Source organism: Bos taurus, chromosome 5, assembly GCF_002263795.3.
Source record: "Bos taurus isolate L1 Dominette 01449 registration number 42190680 breed Hereford chromosome 5, ARS-UCD2.0, whole genome shotgun sequence".
In the NCBI taxonomy this organism is placed as follows: domain Eukaryota; kingdom Metazoa; phylum Chordata; class Mammalia; order Artiodactyla; family Bovidae; genus Bos; species Bos taurus.
The window spans coordinates 60,078,451-60,099,998 of NC_037332.1; the positions used below are offsets into that span (position 1 = coordinate 60,078,451).

General features: G+C 38.6%; 1 protein-coding gene and 1 long non-coding RNA gene across 9 annotated transcripts in view; one reads left to right on the forward strand and one right to left on the reverse strand.

Moving 5' to 3' along the window:
• Positions 1-21,548, reverse strand: part of NTN4 (netrin 4) — a 130,108-nt gene that overhangs the window by 46,776 nt on the left and 61,784 nt on the right. For all 4 annotated transcript variants that reach the window (XM_005206644.5, XM_010805194.4, NM_001102203.1 and 1 more), the window contains 2 exons: positions 8,757-8,883; positions 5,657-5,845 (listed from right to left, as the gene is read on the reverse strand). In XM_005206644.5, the coding sequence (XP_005206701.1) occupies positions 5,657-5,845; positions 8,757-8,883 (316 nt within the window). The remainder of the gene's footprint in view (positions 1-5,656; positions 5,846-8,756; positions 8,884-21,548) is intronic.
• Positions 1-21,548, forward strand: part of LOC112446712 (uncharacterized) — a 103,999-nt gene that overhangs the window by 25,695 nt on the left and 56,756 nt on the right. For all 5 annotated transcript variants that reach the window (XR_009494546.1, XR_009494547.1, XR_009494544.1 and 2 more), the window contains one exon: positions 16,663-16,734. This is a non-coding gene — a long non-coding RNA (uncharacterized lncRNA). The remainder of the gene's footprint in view (positions 1-16,662; positions 16,735-21,548) is intronic.

The window sequence follows — 21,548 nt, forward strand, 5'->3', positions numbered from 1 at the left end:
TCCTAAAGTTACTACCAGAAAACTACTAGAGCTAATTAATGAATCTGGTAAAGCAGGATACAAAATTAATGCACAGAAATCTGTTGCATTCCTACATACTAACAGTAAAAGATCACAAAGAGAAATTAAGGAAATAATCTCATTTATCATTCCATCAAAAAGAATAAAATACCTAGGAATAACCATACCTAAAGAAGTAAAGGACCTGTACTCAGAAAACTATAAGACACTGGTGAAAGAAACCAAAGATGACACAGAAGGTGTTTTTGGATGGGAAGAATCAATATTGTGAAAATGACTGTACTACCGAAAGCAATCTACATATTCAATACAATCCCTATAACAGTATCTTTCTGAAAATGTTGCCCATTGCCATGCAAGGTAGTAAACTAATTTCCTGTTTTATCTGCTTGTTAGTGCATATATTCTTTCTTTTAGACATTTTTACTAGTGGTCTGAAGATGTGAAATACCCCCATACACATATATATTTAAATATATCCTGTACAAAATGGTGCTGGGGCTGAATATGTTTCAGGTTGAAAAATTTCATAAGCAGACCCTTCACTGAGCACACAGAGTTAAGGAAACTACATGTTAGTCCCTAAGGTACTATGGATTTTAAAGGAGAAATTATTTTTGTTATAAGGTATTTTTAATCAATAAAGAGTAGATCTTATAGGACAACAGTTTATACTAGTTTTTCATTTCTTTAGGACTTACTATACAAGAAACCTGCTAAACACTCCACATATTTTAGGTTATATAGTTCTCATTACAACCTTGTGAGTAGAAAGACATTGGTGTCCAAAGACCTTCAACAGTTGGCATTGGGTTACACAACTGTAAGGGGCAGGGTAAGTTTCTGTTCTAGATCTGTTTGAATTCTACTAAAATGAAAGTCTGATGGTTGGGGCATGTAGAAGGGAGGCTCAAGTATATGTGTATCAGTTCAGTTCAGTCGTTCAGTCATGTCCGACTCTTTGCGACCCCATGAATCACAGCACGCCAGGCCGCTCTGTTCATCACCAACTCCCAGAGTTCACCCAAACTCATGTCCATCAAGTTGGTGATACCATCCAGGCATCTCATTCTCTGTTGTCCCCTTCTCCTCCTGCCCCAATCCCTCCCAGCATCAGGGTCTTTGCCAATGGGTCAACTCTTCGCATGAGGTGGCCAAAGTACTGGAGTTTCAGATACAGCATCAGTCCTTCCAAAGAACACCCAGGACTGATCTCCTTTAGCATGGACTTGTTGGATCTCCTTGCAGTCCAAGGGACTCTCAAGAGTCTTCTCCAACACCACAGTTCAAAAGCATCAATTCTTCGGCTCTCAGCTTTCGTCACAGTCCAACTCTCACATCCATACATGACCACTGGAAAAACCATAGCCTTGACTAGATGGACCTTTGTTGGCAAAATAATATCTCTGCTTTTCAATATAATATCTAGGTTGGTCATAAATTTCTTTCCAAGGAGTAAGTGTCTTTTAATTTCATGGCTGTAATCAACATCTGCAGTGATTTTGGAGCCCCCAAAAATAAAGTCTGACACTGTTTCCACTGTTTCCCCATCTACTTCCCATGAAGTGATGGGACCAGATGCCATGATCTTCATTTTCTGAATGTTGAGCTTTAAGCCAACTTTTTCACTCTCCACTTTCACTTTCATCAAAGGGCTTTTTAGTTCCTCTTCACTTTCTGCCATAAGGGTGGTGTCATCTGCATATCTAAGGTGATTGATCTTTCTCCCAGCAATCTTGATTCCAGCTTGTACTTCTTCCAGCCCAGCATTTCTCATGATGTGCTCTGCATATAAGTTAAATAAGCAGGGTGACAATATACAGCCTTGACGAACTCCTTTTCTTATTTGGAACCAGTCTGTTGTTCCATGTCCAGTTCTAACTGTTGCTTCCTGACCTGCATATAGGTTTCTCAAGAGGCAGGTCAGGTGGTCTGGTATTCCCATCTCTTTCAGAATTTCTCACAGTTTCTTGTGATCCACACAGTCAAAGGCTTTGGCATAGTCAATAAAGCAGAAATAGATGTTTTGCTGGAACTCTGTTGCTTTTTCCATGATCCAGCGAATGTTGGCAATTTGATCTATGGTTCTTCTGCCTTTTCTAAAACCAGCTTGAATATCTGGAATTTCACGGTTCACGTATTGCTGAAGCCTGGCTTGGAGAATTTTGAGCATTACTTTACTAGCGTGTGAGATGAGTACAATTGTGTGGTAGTTTGAGCATTGTTTGGCTTTGCCTTTCTTTGGGATTGGAATGAAAACTGACCTTTTCCAGTCCTGTGGCCATTCTGAGTTTTCCAAATTTGCTGACATCTTGAGTGCAGCACTTTCACAGCATCATCTTTCAGGATTTGAAAGAGCTCAACTGGAATTCCATCACCTCCACTAGCTTTGTTTGTAGAGATGCTTTCAGGCCCACTTGACTTCACATTCCAGGATGTCTGGCTCTAGGTCAGTGATCACACCATAGTGATTATCTTGGTTGTAAAGATGTTTTTTGTACAGTTCTTCTGGGTATTCTTGCCACCTCTTCTTAATATCTTCTGCTTCTGTTAGGTCCATACCATTTCTGTCCTTTATCAAGCCCATCTTTGCATGAAATGTTCCCTTGGTATCTCTAATTTTCTTGAAGAGATCTCTAGTCTTTCCCATTCTGTTGTTTTCCTCTATTTCTTTGCATTGATCGCTGAGCAAGGCTTTCTTATCTCTCCTTGTTATTCTTTGGAACTCTGCATTCAGATACTTATATCTTTCCTTTTCTCCTCTGCTTTTCACTTCTCTTCTTTTCACAGCTATTTTTAAGGCCTCCTCAGGCAGCCATTTTGCTTTTTTGCATTTCTTTTCCATGGGGATGGTCTTGATCCCTGTCTCCTGTACAGCATTTCTTTTCCATGGGGATGGTCTGGATCCCTGTCTCCTATCAGACACTCTGTCCATCAGATCTAGTCCCTTAAATCTATTTCTCACTTCCACTGTATAATCATAAGGGATTTGATTTAGGTCATACCTGAATGGTCTAGTGGTTTTCCCCACTTTCTTCAATTTAAGTCTGAATTTGCTAATTCACAATGTTACAGCAGAAACAAACACAATGTTGTACAGCAATTATCCTCCAAATAAAATAAAAAAATTAAAGTCTGAATACAGAAATAGCATTTAGAATCAAATCGCATACTGGCCAGAGAAGCTCAGAGGGCTCAAACATACCTTGTACACACCAGGACTGGAGACCCCACAGAGACTGAGACAGAACTGTGTTTGGGTGTCTCCAGAGGAGGTACAGGTCAGAAATGGATTGCTTCAGGGGCAGGGGCTCTGGGTGCACTAGACCTGGGTATGACATAAGCCCTTTGGGAGGAGGCTGCCATTAACCCACCATAGAGTCGCTAGATCTTACACACGACTGGGGAAACAGACACTCAAAGGGCACAAACAGAATCTTGTATGTACCAGGACCCAGGAGAAAGGAGCAGTGACCCCACAAGAGACTAACCCAGACTTGCCCATAAGTGTCCAGGAGTCTCTGGTGGAGGCGTGGGTCGGCAGTGGCCTGCTGCAGGATTGGGGACACTGAGTATAGCAGTGCGTGCATGGGACCTTTTCATTACCTCCACCATAGTTTGGCCTCAGGTCAAATAATACCAACAAAGGTCCGTCTAGTCAAGGCTATGGTTTTTCCAGTTGTCATGTGTGGATGTGAGAGTTGGACTGTAAAGAAAGCTGAGCACTGATGTTTTTGAACTGTGGTGTTGGAAAAGACTCTTGAGAGTCCCTTGGACTGCAAGGAGATCCAACCAGTCCATCCTAAAGCAAATCAGTCCTGAATATTCACTGGAAGGACTGATGCTAAAGCTGAAACTCCAATACTTTGACCACCTGATGTGAAGAACTGACTCATTTGAAAAGACCCTGATGCTGGGAAAGATTGAAGGCGGGACGAGAAAGTGACAACAGAGGATGAGATGGTTGGATGGCATCACCGACTCAAGGAACATGAATTTCAGTAAATTCCAGGAGTTGGTGAGGGACAGGGAAGCCTGGCATGCTGCAGTCCATGGGGTCTCAAAGAGTCGGACATGACTGAGTGACTGAACTGAACTGAACTGAGTACAGAAAAAAAACAGGAGTAAAACAATTCTTGGAGAAATATTGTGACGTAAATCAAAATTTGGGGCTTAGTGTTGAAAGTGAGCTGTTCCACATTCTATCTTCAACAATATAAGAGAAAAAGCCTGTTAACAAGCCCACTCATATTTCATGTAAATACCTCCTGCCTTATGTCAAAACTGTTTTTTCAAGAGCAACAGAATTTTTCCTTTAAATTAAAAACAAACTCAAGATTTTAAATGATTGTTTCCCATTGTATTGTTCCTTTCCTGTCTCTGTTTTTTGACCTAGCGTAGAGTCCTTAGTGGGAAAAGGAAGGGCATGATCATTCATCTCCATTAACAGTCGTGAGTGGTTTCTGTGATCTAATCATCTGAGTCAAGAGACATGTAAATGCTCATGTAGTTAGAGGAACTATTCATCCACACTGGACTTTTACTTAAGCTCTGTCTACATCCTTCATAGTCATGTTTCAGAGAATGTCTCATTAACTGGGCAGATCTTTGAGAATTATACTCTTTCTTTGGAAAAAAACCTCTTATTGGATTTATGCCAACAAAAAGCAGAACCCATTCTTTAATAGTTTAGTATTTGGAGGGAATGTAAGGAATTACTGTTATGTTCTAAATTCATTTATGATACCATGGTACCTTACAGCAGAGTCAACCAGATTGCATTCACAGTGGAACCAAAATCTGTCATTTTTCAGATGTTCAAGTTCACTGCAGACATGAAAACAAGAATGACCCAAGTGCAGATAACCACTCTTTATTTCATCAGTTTGAGTCCATTATTGTCTGTGTCCTACTCATATATTTGGTCTTAAGAAAATTTGAGCACTGCAGAATTAATGCTTTTGAACTGTAGTGGTGGAGAAGCCTCTTGAGAGTCCCTTGGACTGCAAGGAGATCTAACTAGTCAATTCTAAAGACAATCAACCCTGAATATTCATTGGAAGGACTGATGCTGAAGCTGAAACTCCAATACTTTGGCCACCTAGTGAGAAGAGCTGACTCATTGGAAAAGACCCTGATGCTGGGAAAGATTGAAGGCAGGAGAAGGGGATGACAGAGGATGAGATAGTTGGATGGCATCACCAACTTGATGGACAGAAGTTTGAGCAAGCTCTGGGAGTTGGTGATGGACAGGGAAACCTGGCATGCGGCAGTTCATGGGGCTGCAAAGAGTTGGACATGACTGACAGACTGAACTGAGCTGAAGATAATCTTAAATATATCTTCCTTTTGATCATTCTTTTTTCCCTGTTATTAGTCATCTTGTTTTCCAAAATATGGTGCTATAGGAGACAATTTTATTTCATGGAGAGTGAGTAAGGAGATTGTTTTTATGACTATTGTACTGTGCCCACCTGACAATTTTTACCCCTTATCAATGAAGTTAACTGAAGTGTATGAGTGGATTGTCTGAGAATTTCATGACCTCTCTCCCTTGGGTGAGCAAATGAAGGATGCAGTGTCATCTCTTTTGTAAGAATCAAACTTTTCCCCCCATAACCATGAGTTCACTTACATTTGCAAGCATCTGGGGCAGAGAAAGGTCTTCGGAGGTCCCAGTAGAAGCCTGGCTTACATCGCTGGCAGTGTTGACCTTCTGTGTTGTGCTGACAGTCATTGCAGACGCCGCCACTACGATTCCCTGATGCCTCCCACACATTAATGTCAAAGTGACAGGCGTCAGCATGTCCATTGCACTTGCAGGCTGGGGGAAAGAAGAATCAGAGGAAAACAAAGAATTAAAAATAAAATGACAGTTTCTCTAGTATTCAGTTACAAGTAGGGCAAATTGACTGCTAAATTTTTTTTAAAATTAGTTTTTTCAGATTCATAAGTAGAAAACAGACTTGTGGTTGCCAAGAGGGTGCGAGGATGGGGAAAGAATAGAGTAGGAGTTTGGGGTTAGCAGATGCAAACTATTACATATAGAATGGATAAACAATGAGGTTCTACTGTAATAGCACAGGGAACTACATTCAATAAACTGTGATAAACCATAATAGAAAAGAATATGGAAAAAAGAATACATGTGTGGTGTGTGTGTGTGTGTGTGTGTGTGTGTGTGTGTGTGTGTGTGTGTGTGAAGTTGCTTCAGTCGTGTCCGACTCTTTCGTCCCTTAAAGACTGTAGCCCGCCAGGTTCCTCTGCCCATGGGATTCCCCAAGTAAGAATACCAGGATGGGTTGCCATTCCCTCCTCCAGGGGATCTAACTGACACAGGGATCAAACCTGTGTCTCTTATGCACTGGCAGGCGAGTTCTTTACCACTAATGCCACCTGGGAAGCCTTATGTATGTAAAATTGAATCACTCTGCAGAAATTAACACAACATTGTAAATCAATTGTACTTCATTTTTTTTTAATTTAGTTTTTTGAATAGTATACATTTTCACAATACAGGAGTCAAAACAGTGTAAGCAGGTTTATATATTAAGAACTCTAGTCTCCCCATCCCTATTCACCCTGTTTCCTCTGGCCCTCAGTAGTTTCTTTCCTTTCTTCCTTCCTTCTCTTTCATCCTTCTCTCCCTCCCACCTTCCTTCAAACCTAGAAGGAAACCTCTAGTGCACAGGGGTTAGTAACTTGGCAGATAGATTGATTTGCCTTTCATGAAGTACTGTTCTTCAGTTATTGTACTGGTGAGTATGAGGTGGTCTCCTAAAGAGGCCTTAATTTTCTTATGGGAGAGGCTTGCAAGTTTCTTATGTAACAGATTCTCAAAGTCATTTCTAAGATTATAGTAAGTAGCACCAAGTGACAAGTCTCTGTGTTCTATATGTATTTAGACATGCAGCTGGTTTCTGTGGAAAGGGTCATAATGGCACTCTAGGAATTCGGAAGAAATTCTTTAGATTGTCTTGATTGATTTAGAATAAGGATCTGAACTTTTTCCTGGAGGTCAGCTGTATTTGAAAATGTTTTTGCTATTGTTTTTCATTGTTTCCTTGATGTGTTATGATATTTTGACCAGATTCATAGTCTTTAAAAAGCATACTATAAGATAATTTAAGATTTATGCTTAGAGGAAATCCTGTACATTTCCGTGAAACTAAAATAAATCAGTTATGATTCCAAACTACCTATGGGAAGAGACTTCCCACAATTTTACCCACTGTATTTGCCTTTAAATCCTAGTAAAGTTGAAGTTTGTTAGTGTAAACATTGTTATGGGCACGTGCATTTCTCGGTGCCTGTATATTTCCATTTCATGTGTGCTTCATTTTTAATTGCAAAGAAAAAAATGGTTCACATTCCCATATTTTTTACTCTTCTATCTAATCTCAAACCTCAAACCCAAAGTCAGCCATGACAGTGTTAGTCTCATTCTTGATGAACTGGCATAGTTTCAAATCTAATTTGTTTTTAAAAGTATAAGTGAAGAGACAGGCATTATGGTATTCTAGAAAAAAGTATTTAATTTGGAGTCTGAAAACTAGGGATCAAGTCCTGACTCTATCATTTACTAACTTTGGCAAGATACTTAAAATTTTATTGGACCTCAGTTTACTGATCTCTAATATGGGATTAGGAGAAGGCGATGGCACCCCACTCCAGTACTCTTGCCTGGAAAATCCCATGGATGGAGGAGCCCTGTAGGCTGCAGTCCATGGGGTCGCTCAGAGTCGGACATGACTGAGTGACTTCACTTTCACTTTTCACCTTCATGCATTGGAGAAGGAAATGGCAACCCACTCCAGTATTCTTGCCTGGAGAATCCCAGGGACAGGGGAGCCTGGTGGGCTGCTGTCTATGGGGTCGCACAGAGTCAGACACGACTGAAGCGACTTAGCAGCAGCAGCAGCAATATGAGATTAACACCACCTACTTTATAGGATTGTTTTGAGAACTGAATTCAAGATACCTATTTTCATTATTATAATTCAGTATCTGTGAACTCTAAACCTCAGTTGCTCTGTGTCTGGCCATGTTTTTATTATGTCAAACTCTCAAGAAGGGTGCTCAGGTTCAACATAGAGTCCCAGCAAATAAGCAACACATTTTTGGCAAAATAGTCATACCAGCGACTTTGCAAGCAGTAATTGTTTCCTGAGCACTGAAGAATTGATGCTTTTGAACTGTGGTGTTGGAGAAGACTCTTGAGAGTCCCTTGGACTGCAAGGAGATCCAACCAGTCCATTCTGAAGGAGATCAGCCCTGGGATTTCTTTGGAAGGAATGATGCTGAAGCTGAAACTCCAGTACTTTGGCCACCTCATGTGAAGAGTTGACTCATTGGAAAAGACTCTGATGCTGGGAGGGATTGGGGGCAGGAGGAGAAGGGGACGACAGAGGATGAGATGGCTGGATGGTATCACTGACTCGATGGACATGAGTCTGAGTGAATTCTGGGAGTTGGTGATGGACAGGGAGGCCTGGCCTGCTGCGATTCATGGGGTCGCAAAGAGTCAGACACGACTGAGTGACTGAACTGAACTGAACTGAACTGAATTGTTTCCAATGGCTGAAGTCACAGTGGGCAGTGATATGGGCTATGTTTGTGTAGGTTAGCATCTGTAACCTACCACTTAATATTGTGTTTCTCAAGACAACAAACGAGAAGTCTACAGATGTTTACTTAACAAAGAAGACTTCTGAGTCTGTGGACTTGGTACTTACTTCTGCACTCATTTGGAGACCCTGTTTTTCCATCAGCTGCCTCCCAGGGGCGGTCGTTATATAAAGGTGCACAGTGTTGGCAGTGGGTGCCTGCTGTGTTGTGCTTACATATACACTTTCCATGGACCTGCAAAGAAAAGTAAGAGCTAAGAGCACAAACAACGCTAGGAAAGAACATTCTTCCCACAAGCTCATCTCGTTCATTGGCTTTAGCCATATGACATTCATTCACTTGAAGATATTAATCATCAAGATGAGAGATCCTTTCTTTGGTTTGTCTTTGCTGTTAATTCAAAAAACTACAAAATATATATTTTCTTGACAGCAGGATACATGACCCAAATAAGCAATTCTGAGATAATTGCTAGGCATTTACTTAAATTTTTAATACTTCAAATTTTTTTTTATTCTTTACACAAAAGTGATACGTCTTCAATACAGAAAATGTAGACCTTTCCATGTCATTAAATGTTTTTGTACAACACCCATTTAATGATTTCCTTGTACAATATACAGTTTATTTGACCAATCACCTATTTTTGGTTATTTAGGTTTTCATATATTTTTATACAGTATATTTTAATTCTATAATTAATATCCTTGTAGCTATTGTGTACATCTTCATTTATTTGGAATGTGTTTTCTAGAAGTAAAGTCAAACAGTCATCATCTGTATATTTTTAAGGCTTTGAAGACATTTTGTCATAATACTGGGCATTTTCTTTTAATCCCATAATTCAGAGTAGCTGAGGGTTTTAAAAATAGTATTTCTCACAAGGAAAAATATTTTAGTGGAATTGTTGCAGGAAGGGGGACCCCTTCCAGGGCCCGAAACTGGGCTCTTGTCTAACACTCGGAAAAGAATTGTCCAAGGAGACACATGTGCTGACAAAACAAGAGATTTTATTGAGAAAGGGCACTCGGGTGGAGAGCAGTAGGGTAAGGGAACCCAGGAGAACAGCTCTGCCACATGGCTTTTATGGTGATAGTTTATGGGGTTTTATGGGTTTTATGGGTTTTTATATGGTTTTATTGGGTTTTATGGTGATGGGATTAGTTTCCAGATTGTCTTTAGCCAATCATTCTGACTCAAGAGTCCTTCTTGGTGGTGCACGCCTTGTTCAGCCAAAATGGATGCCAGAGAGAAGGATTCTGGGAGGTGGTCGGACCTGTGGTGTCTCCTTTTGACCTTTCCCGAACTCTTCTGGTTGGTGGAGGCTTATTAGTTCTCTGTTCTTTACCAGGACCTCCTGTCGTAAAACAACTTATGCAAATGGTTACTATGGTGCCTGGCCAGGGTGGAAGGTTTCAATCAGTGTGCTGCCCCTAACAGAATTATTTGGGATCTGAGCATTTTATGAGAATTTTAATATTTTGTATTATCTCATCAATAACTTCTAAAAATTAGTATTTGGGATCATCTGGAATACTTCCTAATAACTAAGTTTGCCATGAATTCCAGTACCACAATGAATTTATTGACACATGATATCATGACTGTACAAACGAACGTTTTTTGAAGTAGCTCAGAGACAGAGTCCCAAACTTGGATCTATGAAGTATTGTTTGTTTTTTCTTGAGAAACAGTATAAAAAATAAATCAATGCAGAGGTAATAAGTTATATCAACCATTTATAATTATTTAATGAATACCTACTAGAGAAAGTTGCTATATTAGGCAATGTTTGATACACAAAGCGTTACAAAACATGATTTCTGTCTTTAAGCAAAGTACAATGTAGCTGGATAAAAAAGATTTACATAAAAAAATTATGCATAAACAAGACAATAAATAAATACCTAAGAAAGAAAATTATGTTGGAGTTCAAAAGATGCAGAAATCACAGTAGATTAACAGTGACTGAGGACTTTATGAGACAGACGGGCGTTGAAGTTGGGCAGTATTTCTGACAGGCAGAAGGGAAGAGACTTTCCAGGAAGAGGAAACAAAATTAACCAAGCTGTGGTTCTGGGAGGTTACAGAAAATCTATGAACAAAGTTTATTTCAATATATCTGAAATATTCTGACTGCGATGATAAAGGAACTACTAAAAATGAGACATACTTAGACTGGCCAGAAATAAAATTAATCTTAGGGTTCAACAAATGTGGAAATAGCTACAACCAATACATTGAGGTATTACTGCTTGACCTAACTTAACACTTGAGAAAGTTGCGTTGTCTACCCAAAGTCTCCTTTCTCTTTTCATTCTCTTGGAATATATTTCTTTGGTTCCACTGGTAGAGGCGCTCTGGGAATAGCATATGCATTATCCAAGTGTGTTATGTGACTACTGTGGACCTTTATGTACACATAAAATTCAAGTGCAGGAATTATTCAGGGCTTGGAGGTCCACAGGCTACTTGTGAATGAATCACATGATACCTAAGAGCCATCTTGCTAAATTTAGTTTCTATGTATTATAAACAAAGGTTTTTGTGCTTAATGAAAATGAACTATAGCTGTCCTTTTAGTTCTTAGGGATTAGCTAGGATATAGATTTTTTAAATGGTAGAATTGACTCAGAGTGCAATATGTTACAAAAATTTTTGTTGATTTTCTTTATAGAAACTCAGCTAATATTATAGATTCAATGTATTGGTTTTGTTCTTGGAATGCCCAAGCATGAGATGAATTATAGTTACCTTTTTTCTTGGGCTTTTCTTTGTGAAAAGACTTGTTTATACAACAAAGCTAGGACTTGTTTATACATAAAGTCCCATGGAGTTGTTAGGAGTTTACTATACATAACTATTCACACATCCAGCTAAGAGCTAAAGACAACTTTGCACTTAAATTTGGAGAGCTGCAGGAATTCAATGTTCACTACTCTATAAGAATGAGGTGTTTTCATCCTAGCTCCTGAATATCTAATTTTTCATATATTCTGTTGAAATGTTCTAGTCCAACTGCTTTTTATTAAATCTTTTAAATTCAACATTCTTATCATCATGAAAAAAAAATTCTATCAAATAACTCCTACAAGGTAAGATTCTTTTTCTTAATTGAAATATAGTTGATTTACAATGTTGTATTACTTTCAGCTATACAGCAAAGTAGTTCAGTTATGCATATTCATATTCTTTTCCATTATGATTTATCACAGGACCATGAATATAGTGCCCAGTGCTATAAAGTAGCTTGCTGTTTATCCACCCTGTATATAATAGCTCGTATCTGCTAGCCCCAAACTCTCACTCCTTCCCTCCCCCACACCCCCATGGCATCCCAAGTGTGTTCTCTCTATGAGTCTGTTTCTGTTTCATACATAAGTTCATTTACGTCATATTTTTTTAACTAAAAATTTTTTACTGGAGTATAGTTGATTTACAACATTGTGTTCCAGGTATACAGCAAAATGAATCAGTTATATATAGGTGTGTGTATATATATATATCCAGCATATATATATATATATATATACCTCCAGCACTGCAAGCGGATTCTGCTGCAAATTATTGCTATTTTTCTTTAGAGAAACTAAACTATCATTATAAGTCAGTTTATCAGGTTTGGTCTTGGAATGCCCAAGGGCTGTATGTAATTTCACCCAACTCTGGTTAGTCCTGGTCCACAAATTCCAGAACTCAGGAGACCAAAGACACTTAGGGAACCTCATCAAACATTCACGTGCATCACAAGATGATGTGGACCGGTCAGTTCCCTCTGGAGTAAGGATCTCAGAGCACTTCCTTGCACCCACATGCAAGGATTGGGATGAACCTCCCGGGGTCTGAAAGATGCCAGCCCAGCAAATATTTCTGCACACAGAAAAAGTCAAGGAACTGTCATTTTGAGAATTACTAAAAATAGTTGTAAATCATTACCTAGACCATTTGAAACAAGAAATCCTTTCTCAGCGATACAACTGTTACTGTTCAAGCTTGAAAGATCACCCACTATTTGATGCTTGTGAAAAATGTGCAAGTGAAACTAGGTCTTCACTGGGGAAAAAAAAAACAGAAAAAGGAAACTTTAGTAACAAGTTAAACAAAGCTCTTGTTTGGTATACAAACATAAACTAGATAAAGAGCAGGAAAATGGGATTATGTATTTAAGGCTTAGTTGAAAAAGAGAGGTGTCTGGCTGTGTAACTGGGAAATGAGAATTCATCTTTAACAACAAATCTACAACCCTAATTATACAAGAGTTATACCTTGGCATTTTTGATAGTCTATGAATTTCATAAACCCCTCCATTATACTGAGAGTACATTTCTCCATTGATGTCAAAAGTTTCTTACTATATCCCATACAGGGAGGGAATCATACAAACTTTGAATAAGAAATTTAAGGGATTACTAGAACAGCTTGCTCATGAATACCTGTCTACTTTGGTGACAAATATGATATATTAGAGGTAAATAGACACAGAAGAGAAAATACTGCTCCTTCATATGTAAGGCTCTAAGAATCTATGTGGGAACAAAATGAGGAAATTATTATCTTTCAAATTTGTCATTGTAAGATAACCCATCTTGCTTAGAAAAGCTCATTTTTAATTGTTCTTTGGGGGCAGAAGGCCCTCTAGTAGTCAGCAAACATAGACTTGAAGAAATTGTCCATGGCAGGAGGTTGTGAGAATCTGGCCATTGGCAATGTTAAGCATAAGGGTTGGACAATCGCTTATCAAGATAGTGTAGAATATTTAAACATTAAATGGAAGATTGGCTTTGACAACTTTTAAGGTCCTTTTAGTCTTAAGGTGATCAGTCCTGGGTGTTCTTTGGAAGGAATGATTCTAAAGCTGAAACTCCAGTACTTTGGCCACCGCATGCGAAGAGTTGACTCATTGGAAAAGACTCTGATGCTGGGAGGGGTTGGGGACAGGAGGAAAAGGGGATGACAGAGGATGAGATGGCTGGATGGCATCACCGACTCAATGGATGTAAGTTTGAGTGAACTCCGGGAGTTGGTGATGGACAGGGAGGCCTGGCATGCTGCAATTCATGGGGTCGCAAAGAGTCGGACACGACTGAGTGACTGAACTGAACTGAACTGAGTCTTGCTGCTGCTGCTGCTAAGTCGCTTCAGTCATTTCTGACTCTGTGTGACCCCATAGACAGCAGCCCATCAGGCTCTGCCGTCCCTGGGATTCTCCAGGCAAGAACACTGGAGTGGGTTGCCATTTCCTTCTCCAATGCATGAAAGTGAAAAGTCAAAGTGAAGTTGCTCATTCATGTCCAACTCTTAGCGACCCCATGGACTGCAGCCTACCAGGCTCCTCCATCCATGGGATTTTCTAGGCAAGAGTACTGGAGTGGCTTGAGGTTCTATGATTCTAAGGCCTGCCTCTGTGTATTGTGAATACTGCCTGGTTGAAGGCAACTACCCATAATCCTTTCTAAGCTACCAAATAAGCCTTAAATGTCATATGGCAGGTCCTATTACCATTTCACCAAGAGTGTTTCCAAATAATGTGAAAGTCAAATAAGGGAGAGTTAGGAGAATATCTCTCCTTTTTAGCAGGCACTACCTGATGTGGCAGAAATGAAAAAGTAAATGTTAATAGTCTCTGAAGATGGATTTGCATATGTCGATAATGACTATACCAAAACTAAAATAAGTTTCATTCTTTCTGATTTTTCTCTTACTGTTTTCCTCCTTCTGTACTGCATTTTCCCCATTGCTTATGAGAAAAGTAATCAGACTGTCATTCTAGCACCTGCCTTCCAAATAAAGGTATATTTTATCATCCACAGACATTCATTATAATGGAAATACCAAAGCAAATAATAAATATGGTTAAAGCTTTGGAAGACTCAAATTAACTGAATTCTTTTATCAATGTCTGATAAAATTTGCTTCCCAGCTGCTCTCCAAGAAAGAAAGAACCAACTATTGTTCAAGTCCTACTACAATTTATAATGAAAGTTAGTGGGAAAAAAAAGATTTTACAGCCAAGTATTCAGAAATTCTTCAATTTCTGAAGAATTGGGTACTTCAATTGGGTACTTTCCTTGGGCTCCTGTGCCATTATTGTTTTTATATACATGATTTTATTTTCTTTCTTTACCATTCAACTTTGAATTTCAATGGAAAATGAATATCCTTTCATACCATCATTGGAACTTTAAAAAATGTTTGTGAAAAGAGAACACAAACAGTGCCCATTCTATGATCCTAAGAAAATTGCCCACTTAAAGGCAGCTATGGCAATTCACAGACCTTCATTTAGCGCTGATAAATGATTTACAAAAGTGGAACAGTGCTTTGCAGCAACTTTAGAAAAGATGTAAAGGCAAAAAAACTGATTTAATTTCTAAAGAGATAGTATGTCCCTTTTAGAGAAAAGGATTAGCTTCCAAATGAATGAACTTCTTATGTATGAAAAGAGATAAATTCTAACAATGGGCTAGCCTGTTAGAACCTGCTCCTCTTAAGCAGGACAAAAACAGTCACCACAATGCTACAGCACAAACCCTTGACTAGAAAGCATTGTGAGGAAAACATGTCTTTTCATTAACAAATAAAATCTTTCTCTACCTCTATTAAAGGTATGCATATTTCAATTTAACAGAAGTGGGAGTTCTATGGTGAACATGTAGCACAATAATTGAGTTTGGTAAAAGGAGGCTTGAAACATAGTGTTAGAATGGAGTAAAATGAAGACTGAATATTTCAAACCCTTGCCCAATAATATATATATCGCAGGATTGTAAGCAGTGGAAAAGCTCTACAATCTATTCTTTGGTCTATACTTGAACACTAGAGAAAACAGGTCTTGTAAGAAAGCATGAGCAATAAAATAGGTATAGAGCAGAAACAATTATGATTAAAGAATGAAAATCAGCCACAGGAGACTTCTCTCTTCCCAGTCAGCCTGTTGCCTGAAATTCTTCCTATCAGAACTCATTCCTTTAGGCCCTGAATATCGTTTTAGGTTCAAGAGCTCCCTACAAAAAGGGACTTAAGCTCAGAAACCGAAAATCCTTAAATTATTAGCAGCAAACATATCAGCAGGGATTATAACCATCTGTTCTCAATTTTAGAACTGTACTCAGAGTTGCCTAAAGAAGGAAGTAGCTTTCTGGTGGAGGGAAAGGGAATGTCTAAAGAGAGGGAAGGAGCCAAAGATAAACTGTCCCTACTGCACTAAGGTGCCAAGTAACTGGCTGACAAACCTGGAAAAAATGCATGGGGCCAATGCAAATTTCATAACAAAACTGCATTTAAGTACACTGTATGGTAATCATGTGTTTATATACATCTCTCTGATAGATTGTAAGCTCTTGCAGGGAAGAAACTATGGCTTAAATTTCTTTGAATCCTTATTAACTGGCATATAATAGGTTTTCAATTGATATGTGTTAATTTTTTTCATTCAGCCAATATATATTCAATGGAACATGGAGAACCTTAGTTATTGAGTTTAAGTCCATTTTCAAAACTTCCCAAGAAGAAAGGGTGCTAATTATTCATTTGAAGTGGGAATGGGGTACTTTTGTTTGTCACCAAGCAGGATTTGGGACAGAACAGGGTTGAAAGATATTTAGCTTTGTCCAGAGCACTTTTGGACAAGTCACACTGGTAAATATGATGCTATGTAGAGAGTTACTGTAAGCCTAAGGCATAAGGTTAATCAGGGAGGGAAATGAGAATAAAGATGAAGATGATGATGATAAGTAATCAAAATAATAGTAGTAGTTAATATTGATTAGCACTTACTATGTACCAGGTGCTGTTCTAGGCACTGTATAAATATTAATTCATTGGATTTACACAAGAACCCATAGTATTTTAGTTGCTAAATCGTGTCCAACTCTTGCAAGCCCATGGACTATAGCCCTCCAGGATCCTCTGTCTGTGGGATTTCCCAGGCAAGAATACTGGAGTGGGTTGCCATTTCCTTCTCCAGGGGATCTTCCCAACCCAGAGACTGAACCCAGGTCTCCTATATTACAGGCAGCCTCCTGCATTGCATGTGGATTCTTTACCAACTGTGCCACCAGGGAAGCCCCATAAGAACCCTATAAGGTAGGTATAACTATTGCTGTCATTTTACAAATTAGAAAACTGAAGCTTAAGTAATTTACCCAAGAATTCTATAGCAGTCTGACTCCAGAGTCACCATCCTAACCCTTAAATGACCCTGGGGAGTAGGATTTTTGAGAGATCTACTTTGGCCAAATATCTTCAGTGTGTTACTTAAATAATATTGATGTTTCAAACCAATTTGTCTGTCCTTGAAGAGTTCCTCAGGATGAAGGTTGGTATGGACTCAAAGTGAGTCATTTCAAGGGTATTCTGTTCTTGAATGGATTATTTGTCCTCTTCCTCTGAGAAGCCTAGCAGTTTTGGCAATGGGTGAATATAGGAAGATTGGCCCCATTTCCCACGCCTGGCATCAATAAGTTCAGGGCATGTAGGAGTAGAGAATATTTTTAGATTCTTATTGGTGCAATGTAAAATCTATCTGTACCTTGGAAATTCTGATGCCTCCTAGGGGCATTTGTGGGCCACTGCAGGTGTTAACAAGTCTTAGAAGTAAAAGTCAATCAGTCCTGTCCAACTCTTTGTGACTCCATGGGCTATAGTCCATGGAATTCTCCAGGCCAGAATTCTGGAGTGGGTAGCCTTTCCCTTCTCCAGGAGATCTTCCCAACCCAGAGATTGAACCCAGGTCTCCCACATTGCAGGCGGATTCTTTACTAGCTGAGCTACAAGGGAAGCCCAAGAATACAGGAGTGGGTAGCCTATCCCTTCTCCAGGGGATATTCCCGACCCAGGAATCGAACCTAGGGTCTCCTGCATTACAGGCAGATTCTTTACTGCCTTAACTTAGAAACTCCCCTGAATAAATTTGCAAATGGAGATAACAGGAAAGTATGTAAATACATTCTAATTAAAGATTTGCTCTTTGTGAATAGCCTCCCTTTTGTTATCTGTTCTCCCTAATTGATATGATCTGGTAAGGATAGATAGTAATACTGTGTAATGTGATGGCTTTTACAGTTAGTTTTAATTTATAAGAATGGTAAGTCAAACATTGTACATAACCTAATGATTCAAGTCAAAGTTAAGATTCAGGCTGTTGGCTTATTTCCATTTTTTTAATGTACAAAACTTTGTATGCCCCAAAGCTTTGATTTGTATATCTAAATGGCAGTTTTTCTGTGCCATTGTGCATGCTATTTATCAGAAGAAATCAGTAGCTGAGGTACTATTCGGAAGCATGAATTCACATACACAGAATTTCCAAATGCTACTAGATCTATGTATTCCCAACTGTGGACATTAATTTTAAGATTTCTTAAAGATGTATTTCAGTAGACCTTTGTTTTGTAGTATGACAGCTAGAACTGAGAACTAACTAAAATCAAGTTCTGTGGTTTATCTTCCAACATACCACATGGCCCTTGCTGAGAAATTAGATGATTGGTCAAAACAAAGCAAAACATACAAAATCAAACCTTCCAAACCCAGTATCTGCAGAAAAAAAGGCAGAAACTTCTCCAGGACAGAGAAAAGCTTTTTGGACCTTCCAAATCAAGTTCAAAATACTTTTGAGTTAAAAAATGTTAATAAAGTAACCTATTTTAAAAGCCAAGTGAAATATTTTAAAATATTCCCATTGTTTTAAAATGTACTATTAGCTCAACTGTGTTTTGTTAAGTGAGCACTTTAGTTTAAATTTGGGGTTCTTCAGTAAATTTTAGGTACAATTTCCTCTTAGCTTTCAGAGTGATGATTTCCTAGAATAAAGAAAATCTCTCTTTGTGAGTCCAGGGATAAGGACTACTTTTATTTATAACCATGGGCAGGATCAATGCAGGATCTTTTGGAAAACCACGTTATCAGAATACTTTTCTTTGCATTTTTCTCTAATTAACAAATAATATTCTTTCTATTGGATAAAATTGTGATAAACTTTGAAATGCACCCACCCCCCATAAAGAGAGACTAAGTGTTCTGGCTAACATACTTTTCTAGATTATATCTGCTTTTTTTTCTTTTTAATTGAAGTATAGTTGCTTTACAATGTTGTATTCATTTCAGGTGTACACCAAAGTGATTCAATTATATATAAATATATATATATATATATTCTTTTTCAAATTATTTTCCATTATAGGTTATTACAAGATATTAGATATAGTTCCCTGTGCTATACAGGAGGTTCTTGTTGTTTATCTGTTTTATATATAGAATTTGTATCTGTTAGCCCAAAACTCCTAATCTATCCCTCCTCTACTTTTCCTTTGGTAACTATAACTCATATGTCTGTGAGTCTGTTTCTGTTTTGTAATAAGTTCTTTTGTATCTTTTTTTATATTCCACATATAAGCAATATTATATTGTATTTGTCTTTTTCTGACTTATTTCACTTAGTATGATAATCTCTAGGTCCATCCATGTTGCTGCAAATGGCATCATTTTATTCTTTTTTATGAGTAATCAGATCAGATCAGTCGCTCAGTCGTGTCTGACTCTTTGCCACCCCATGAATCGCAGCACGCCAGGCCTCCCTGTCCATCACCAACTCCCAGAGTTCACTCAGACTCACATCCATCAAGTCAGTGATGCCATCCAGCCATCTCATCCTCTGTCGTCCCCTTCTCTTCCTGCCCCCAATCCCTCCCAGCATCAGAGTTTTTTCCAATGAGTCAATGTTTCGCATGAAGTGGCCAAAGGACTGGAGTTTCAGCTTTAGCATCATTCCTTCCAAAGAAATCCCAGGGCTGATCTCCTTCAGAATGCACTGGCTGGATCTCCTTGCAGTCCAAGGGACTCTCAAGAGTCTTCTCCAACACCACAGTTCAAAAGCATCAATTCTTCGGCGCTCAGCCTTCTTCACAGTCCAACTCTCACATCCATACATGACCACAGGAAAATCCATAGCCTTGACTAGACGAACCTTTGTTGGCAAAGTAATGTCTCTGCTTTTGAATATGCTATCTAGGTTGGTCATAACTTTCCTTCCAAGGAGTAAGCGTCTTTTAGTTTCATGGCTGCAGTGACCATCTGCAGTGATTTTGGAGCCCAGAAAAATAAAGTCTGACACTGTTCCCACTGTTTCCCCATCTATTTCCCATGAAGTGATGGGACCAGATGCCATGATCTTCATTTTCTGAATGTTGAGCTTTAAGCCAACTTTTTCACTCTCCACTTTCACTCTCATCAAGAGGCTGTTTAGTTCCTCTTCACTTTCTGCCATAAGGGTGGTGTTATCTGCATATCTGAGGTTATTGATATTTCTCCCAGCAATCTTGATTCCAGCTTGTGTTTCTTCCAGTCCAGCATTTCTCATGATGTACTCTGCATATAAGTTAAATAAGCAGGGTGACAATATACAGCCTTGACGAACTCCTTTTCCTATTTGGAACCAGTCTGTTGTTCCATGTCCAGTTCTAATTGTTGCTTCCTGACCTGCATACAAATTTCTCAAGAGGCAGGTCAGGTGGTCTGGTATGCCCATCTTTTTCAGAATTTTCCACAGTTTATTGTGATCCACACAGTCAGAGGCTTTGGCATAGTCAATAAAGCAGAAATAGATGTTTTTCTGGAACTGTCTTGCTTTTTCCATGATCCAGCAGATGTTGGCAATTTGATCTCTGGTTCCTCTGCCTTTTCTAAAACCAGCTTGAACATCAGGAATTTCACGGTTCACATATTGCTGAAGCCTGGCTTGGAGAATTTTGAGCATTACTTTACCAGCATGTGAGATGAGTGCAATTGTGTGGTAGTTTGAGCATTCTTTGGCATTGACTGAGTAATATTCCATTGCATATGTATATTTATATATACATATACACACCACATCTTCTTTATCCATTCATCTGTTGATGGACATTTAGATTGCTTCCATCTCTTGACTGTTGTAAATACTGCAGCTATGAATACTGGGGTGCATGTATCTTTTTGAATTAGAGTTTTCATCTTTTTTGGATATATGCCCAGAAGTGGGATTACTGGTTCATATGGTAAGTATATCTTTAGTTTTTTAATGAACCTCCATACAGTTTTCTATAGTAGCTGCACCAATTTACATTCCCACCAACAGTGTAGGAGGGTTCCCATTTCTCCACATCCTCTCCAGCATTTATTGTAGACATTTTAATGATGGCCATTCTAACTGCTGTGAGGTAATACCTCATTGCGGTTTGATTTGCATTCTCTAATAATTACTGATGCTGAACATCTTTTCACGTGCCTGTTGGCCATCTGTATGTTTCTTTGGAGAAATGTCTACTTAGGTCTTCTGTCCATATCTGCATTTTATTATCACTGAACTATTTCACAACTCCATAAGCTGTAGAAAATTAACGATAATGCAAATAGTTCTTCTCCACAGAAATGCAAGTCAGTTGTGTCTGACAGTGCAGTTGAACAATTCTTATCATATTGACCTGTTTTGCACCTCTTTGTAAATCTATTTATTTGCCAATGTATGTGTGGTTTTTTAAATTTTTCTTTGAAGCAGTAGTAAGGTCTTACTGTCCCCTTATTAATTACTGAGTTAAATAAAATTGTTGACATGTTTTTATTTTATATCTGTGTGAATCATGACTTTACTCTTTAAAAGAATATCCTTAAATATTGCCATTTCTTATCCTCCACATGTTACCTAAAGTTCTTCCATGTAGACTACTTAAGAGTATACTTCTAAAAGTGGAATTTCAACATGCTATATGTAGTTAAATGGGTTTTGAATGTCTCATATCTTTACAAGATTAATTCTACTAGCTTTGTTTTTTTCCGTTTCATCAGGCACTTCATCTCTCCTGTGGAAACTGTAATAAATATTTCAGCCATAAAAGTGTAAATAGCATTAAACTAAAAACTATGAT